The 6,747-nt window shown below is 30.5% G+C and overlaps 1 protein-coding gene across 1 annotated transcript; it reads left to right on the top strand.

Moving 5' to 3' along the window:
* Positions 1-1,191: 1,191 nt before the first annotated feature.
* Positions 1,192-4,785, top strand: LOC145615098 (abscisic acid 8'-hydroxylase 1-like). The gene is made up of 10 exons (XM_081670174.1): positions 1,192-1,485; positions 1,616-1,937; positions 2,804-2,953; positions 3,108-3,315; positions 3,438-3,517; positions 3,646-3,732; positions 3,868-3,946; positions 4,033-4,139; positions 4,274-4,392; positions 4,512-4,785. The coding sequence occupies exons 1-10, from the start codon at positions 1,259-1,261 to the stop codon at positions 4,630-4,632; spliced, it is 1,500 nt and encodes a 499-aa protein (XP_081526300.1). The 5' UTR covers positions 1,192-1,258; the 3' UTR covers positions 4,633-4,785.
* The last annotated feature ends 1,962 nt before the right edge of the window (positions 4,786-6,747 follow it).

Here is a 6,747-nt window from a genome sequence, read left to right as displayed (position 1 = left end):
GTAAAACCATCGGTATTAAGTTTACCGATGGCTTTTCCATCGGTATTTTCGATTTTTCCGACGTATTATTATCCGATGGTTTTTTACCGATGGCAGCCATCGGTAAATGAAATACCGATGGTTTTTTACACTTTTACCGATGGATTTTTGCCATCGGAAAATGGCTCATTTCTAGTAGTGTTCCACTCCTAATTTGGTTTAAGATTTCGAAATACAGAGTATATTGCCATATCTATCTATATATTTATATATATATATACTAAAATAACGACCGCTAATGTCATCATTGCTTACGTGTCACTATCTCATTTAATTTTTTCCCTCCAAAAAGCAAGGATGATGTCTTATTTTTCCTTTATAAGCTACCCTATATATTTAACATTGCTTTGAAAATTAAATTCCATTTGAATTTTAAATTTTGATTTTTCTACACACATCATTTTATCTAGTTATTTAAGAGTTGTTAACAACAGTTAATAATATAATTTAATTGAAATTTCCTAATTAAATAGGAAAATTATTCACTTTTGGGAATTGTATATTCATATTTAATCAAAAATTAATTAGGATTACGGAGGAAGTAGTTATTTTCTTTCAATATGTGTTAAAAGCCTATAATTCAATTCTTATTATAAAATCGTGCATCGCACGGGGTTAACCTAGTTAATAAATATAATTATATACAAAACATAATACACCAGTTTATATCGTGAACATCTTAAAAAGATGATAGGTCAAAATTTCAAAAAAAAAAAAAGTTGGTCCAAACATGGCCCAACTAGACCATGTGAACTCGCACCTTATATTGGATAAAGCAAGGCTAATTAGAGAAGATGATGCTTACATTCTTGAATTCCTAACAAATAGTACTCTTATTCTGTAATGTTGCGTTTCTTCAAATCTGAAATTAATCAGTGACAAGTAATTAAGAGAACAAAAGAAAATAATTGATAAAAAGAAGCAATCAAATATTCAATTTTAGTAGCCCACTAACTATATAGTGGAGAACATTAAACAGCAATATGCTGGCCAAGATCACAACACCATCATCTCCCTTAATTATCGTGGCCTTTCTTCCATCGTTAAATTGCACCACCTTTTAAAATTATATATTAATATTTTAATATTAGTATAATTAAATTATATAAAATTTAAATTTAAATTCCTTATATGTCTATGAGTGATCAAGAACAAACATAAGTTCATTCCAAATTATCTAATAATTATTCTCATAATATATCAAATTTTTAGAAGAAAAATGGCTTTGGGATTATACCTATTTGTTCTCATTTTATTGCTAATTGGTTATTTGATGAAGAAGTTATGGTTAATTAGTCATGATGATAGTAAAAATGGAGAATTAAGTATTAATTTTCCACCTGGAAGTAGAGGATTACTCCCTTATATTGGAGAAACCTTCCAATTCATTGCAGCAATTTACAGCAAACAAGGTTTTTATAGCTTTGTTCAAGCTCGCCATCTAAGGTATAATTCAAAACTCTAAAGTTTATTTTTAATCGTATTAGTCACCTGAAAAATTTACTACTAATCAAGCATATAAATTGTAAATATTATTATACTTTTACATCGAATTTTATTATTTTTCCTCGAGTAGGTATGGTAATTGTTTTAAGACGCACATATTTGGAGAGACACATGTGTTTGTGGCAAACACGGAATCAGCCAAAGAAATATTAAGCAGTGATTTGGGAAAATTTACAAAGAAGTATATTAGGTCAATTGGAGAAGTAATTGGGTCAGAAAGCCTACTTTGTGCATCACATCAAACTCACAAGCTAATTCGAAGACATCTTCTTGACTTGTTTAACTCAAATTCAATTGCTGATTTCACCAAGCAATTTGATCAATTGGTAGTAAATTCTCTCTACTCTTGGGAATTTACAGGAAATGTGATCATCCTTGATCAAGCACTTAAGGTATGGTCAAATCATTAACTATTCTTTTTGTACAACATCTATATATATATCTTAGAATAATATATGAGAATCACTCTGACCTATTTGAAATCATATTTGTGAAGCTATTTTTTATTAAGTTCAAGATTTATCTATGTTACTTTTTATGGAATAAACTTTGTAAAGTTATGGAATATATTTTTTTTATTGAAACCAAGTTGTGGAATATATAAATTGCTTTTGAGTATGCCCTAGACATGACGTAAATGAAACTTTGAGCCAAGTCTTTGATATATGCTTTCGAATTTTTTAGTTTCCATGAATGTACAATGTATACCAATAATATTTATGATTCGAATATAATTTATGGTTGATGAATTCGAATTTTTTTTAAAACATATTGGTCGTATATATTTTGCCTGTGCAAAATTTTATGCATAAAGTTATCCTTGTATAATCTCATATTCAAAAAAGGAATTTTGGCAACACGTGCTTTAAATATGTTTTATTCAACTGATTTTTATTTATCTGAACTTGTCAGACCTTATTAAAACTTGTTTTACTTGTAATATGAACTATAGATATGTAACCTTTATCAGAACTTATTTTCGCCAAACTAATCTCAACAAAACTTATAAAAACTTAAGTAAGTGAAAATAAGGTGAACAAAATAGGAAAAGATTTTTTAACTTATTATTGAAACTCTGAAGTTAGTAAAGTATTTTATGTACTAAACCAATATGATGCAAGACTACTAGCTACTTGGGCTTATTAAAGTGGGCCGGGTCTACCAAAAGTCAGACGTGCAATACTGTTAAATAATTGGGCCATTAGTCTATGTTGAACAAATAATGAAAACTATTGGGCTTGGTATATGAATTTGGCAGATAACCTTCAAGGCAATGTGTAAAATGCTACTAAGTTTAGAAGATGGAAGTGAGCTATCTATGCTACAAAAGGATGTTGCTTGTGTTTGTCATGGAATGCTTGCATTTCCTTTGAATTTACCCTGGACTACTTTCAACAAAGGTCTTAAGGTAAACTTTCTTAACATTTGTAGCAGCTTATTAGTAACCCCGGTCCTCGGCCCTTAACCCCTCTTCTAGGCCCTTGCTCCCCTTGGTTGCTAGGTTCTATTTGAGGGCAAGCCCCTAGTCCGCGGTATGAAATTGAGATAAATTGCAAATGTAGGCAAGGAAAAGAATTATGAACTTGCTAGAGAAGATGATTCGAGAGAGAAGAGCAAGACATTCGACACAAATTCCTTATGGTCATGATTATACAGATTTTCTACAATGCTTACTTCTAGGAAAAAATCGCGAACCATGCTCTTCTGAGTCAAAGCCAAGCTTAACTGATGCACAAATCAAAGATAACATCTTAACCATGATAATTGCAGGTAATTCTTCAATGAGTGAAATCATCATATTGGAATTATATATTTGTCTATAATATCTTAAGCAAATCTTGGATTAGTAAGAAATTATATATCTAATGATGTTTATAAAATTAAAAATGTAGGTCAGGACACCACAGCAAGCGCGATGACATGGATGGTGAAATACTTGGATGAAAATCAAGGAGTACTCAAAGTTGTACAGGTATATACAAACTTATTATGTATGATGGATTATGCTTGAGTGTTATGAAATTGACCTTGTAATAATGTACATGTACATACCATACTTGTATTAATGTTACTTCGTATAAAATATCTTTATTCTAACAGGATGAAGTACTCAGCTTACAGAAGAGAGTTGCAAATAAATCCTCCCTTACATTAGGAGATCTCAATGAGATGACATATGCTGCCAAGGTACTATTCGACCCGGCCCCTAGCCTTTCTGTTAGCCGCTTAGCCCCATATTTTGATGTCCCTTAAAGATCGTCTCATATTTCAAAGAAATTTCGTCACAGGGACTATTATAAATGAATGGTATATATAATTCAGGTAGTAAAAGAAAGCTTGAGGATGGCATCCATAGTACCATGGTTCCCAAGAGTTGCACTCCGCGATTGCAACATCTTAGGTTAGTCTTCCTTAAATTAAGCACATACTTGTACATATATAACATGTTATAATTGACTACCCTGAACCTAAATTTACTAAATACAGGATATAAAATCAAGAAAGGATGGAACATTAACGTTGATGCTAGAGCTATACACTTTGATCCTACATTACATAAAGATCCTCATAAATTCATTCCATCTAGGTTTGATGTAAGATTTCCTTTCACATTCACTTGTATACTCTCTAATACTCAGCTTTCAATCAGTTTACACAAAGACCGAAAAGAGGTCTATTATTTGCCTTGATACGTTCAACAATTAAATCATGTGTTATGTATACGTAGAATGAACCAAAACCATACACTTACTTAGCTTTTGGCGCGGGAGGAAGAACATGTCTAGGCATGAATTTAGCCAGAACAATGATGCTTGTATTCATTTACCGGTTAATCACCACTTACAAGTAAGTCCCCCTAGCAAGAATTGGAAATTTTATTTGTGTAACGTTAATTTTCTTACTAACAAATTGATTAATGGATAGAAATTATGTAACATTTTAAACATGTTTTATGTAATACTTAGGTGGGAGGTGACTAATCCAGACTCGAGTGTGGAAAATTGGGCACTATTTTCGAGGTTAAAAAGCGGTTGTCCAATCCAAATTACACGAGTTAACAATGAAACAAAAATTAAGGATAATTGAAAGATCACATTAACAACCATGTACAATGTGTTTGTATACATTTGAAAATTGTACAGTATGAACATGTACAATCTATTGTATACATTTGAAAATGGTTGTACTGTAATATACAGTGATACAATAATGAAACAATGTTTTGATTGGGCTTTACCATATTAAGATCCAGAATAAGTAGAACATGGGCCTGCTCTCTGGGCTTAACAGGATATACAATCAATTAATCACCAATTACAAATTACAACTTACAGGTGAATTATTTTGACATCGACAATTATGTTGCGCTAACATGTTTCATGCATTTAAAAGCAGCCTTGTGCTTTTTAAATAAAGGTGATAATTTCTAACTCAATACGTTGTAGAGAGAAACATAAATCCACATTATGCAAGCACGAATCAACTCGGGGTCTGTTCTCATTGACTGAACTCAGCTGAACTGAACTGAAATGAATATTTTATAAGAGAAGGAAATTAGGAGCTGAACTACACTGAACTGAACTAAACTGAGCTGAACTAAACTGAACTGAACTGAATTTCAACGTAAGAGAACAGGCCCTCGATCCCTAATCAAATTAGTTCATATATCTTATTATCTAAAATTACAAAGAAAATTACAAAGAAATTAGACATAACTTAGATAAAATTCATATGAATACAAACCGTTGTATAAAAATTTTCAACATGATATCACTAATTAATATCAAGCCTATGCACTCCAAGGGCACAATTAACCTTATATGTACGTAGCTTCCTAGTCCAAGTTACACGTGTATACGAATAATCAAAATTATGAAGTATGATTAATTTTAAAAATAAAATAAAATAAAATTGCATGAATAGATTTAAGATTGTGTTTGGTGTCCATTATCCAGCAACTACACAGCTAGCTAAATTTCCTCATATATAAGTAATGCAGTAGCTAAATAAGTACAGAAAAGGTAGGTCGATTTACTAATTAACTAATGCATTACATATTAATTGTGCATATTAGGATCATCTAAATGTTGGATAATTAGTAGACTTTAGGCTTAAACTGAATTTAATATCATAATATAACAACAATTAGCAACATCTTTTTTTCACTTGTTAGGAATCAGGAAGCAGATTTGTAGGTAACAATTAAAATAAAATTTTAAGTTTTGTCTAATTTGAATGTTATGCATGACAGCTAACTAATGTGTTTGGATAAAAGGATCTTAAAGTGTTAGTTTCTTGCTTTTTCTTAATTGTATATTAAGAAAAAGTTGTAATTATGCAAAAAATCAACATATCTATAAGCTATTTAAGACTTGTATATTTGACCTTTTTCACCAAACTCAATTGCAAAATATGCCAAAATTAATTTATTAGTAGTATTAAGATTGTAATCTAGCTAGTCTATCTAACTTTCATTCTTTCATTAGTGACATTATTAATAGATTTTTCATGAAGTATAATATAAAAACGCTACCATGCCTAAAGCCTAGCAAGGTGAAAGTTCTTCAATTAGCAATATAAGTAATAAGTAATTCTACATACCTCTGTCTCATAATAACAAATTCCGTTTCTCACGCTTATTACGAAGTATTATATAGAGAATTGAGCATTGTTAAAAATATATTATGATCGCAATATGATTTATTATCTAGAGAAGTAGGTAATATACCTAGGTAAAGGTATTGAGCATAGAATAATTCAAATTGAAAATTTATGGTATAGCCGTACAGGTAGATTTCTTTGCCCCTTCCAATGATTGAAGCTGGAAATGAGTTGTATCGTACATGATGGTGCATGGCCTGTCCATTTAAACATATCCAGTTTGATAAAGACAATTGTTTGATATTATTTCAAAACATAATACTTGTATAATCTACTCCAGAAATCATTAACACGTGAGATCTAGTTAGATTTAGCACGTGTGTACAATATACCCGATACTACAATCAAAATACATACATTATTAAACATACTTAAATAAGTTGATTAGAACAAAGCTTAATACGCTAATCACATTTTATAAGAAACATAAACAATCATTAGAGAATTCACTAAAAGAAAAGTGAAAGTACCATAGGAAAATCTAACAAGTAAAAAACAAAGACAATGACATTAAATTCAAACAACCAAATTAAAATACTA

This window comes from Chenopodium album, chromosome 25 (genome assembly GCF_948465745.1).
Source record: "Chenopodium album chromosome 25, dcCheAlbu1.1, whole genome shotgun sequence".
Classification (NCBI taxonomy): Eukaryota; Viridiplantae; Streptophyta; class Magnoliopsida; order Caryophyllales; family Amaranthaceae; genus Chenopodium; species Chenopodium album.
The sequence above is the reverse complement of the archived record's forward strand: the minus strand, read 5'-3'. Positions and strand labels throughout refer to the sequence as shown.

Coding starts and splice junctions, on each gene's coding strand:
- LOC145615098 (XM_081670174.1), top strand. CDS start 1,259: ATGGCTTTGGGATTATACCTATTTGTTCTCATTTTATTGCTAATTGGT. Junction 2,954..3,107: donor CTTTCAACAAAGGTCTTAAG/GTAAACTTTCTT, acceptor TTGCAAATGTAG/GCAAGGAAAAGAATTATGAA. Junction 3,947..4,032: donor CCGCGATTGCAACATCTTAG/GTTAGTCTTCCT, acceptor TACTAAATACAG/GATATAAAATCAAGAAAGGA.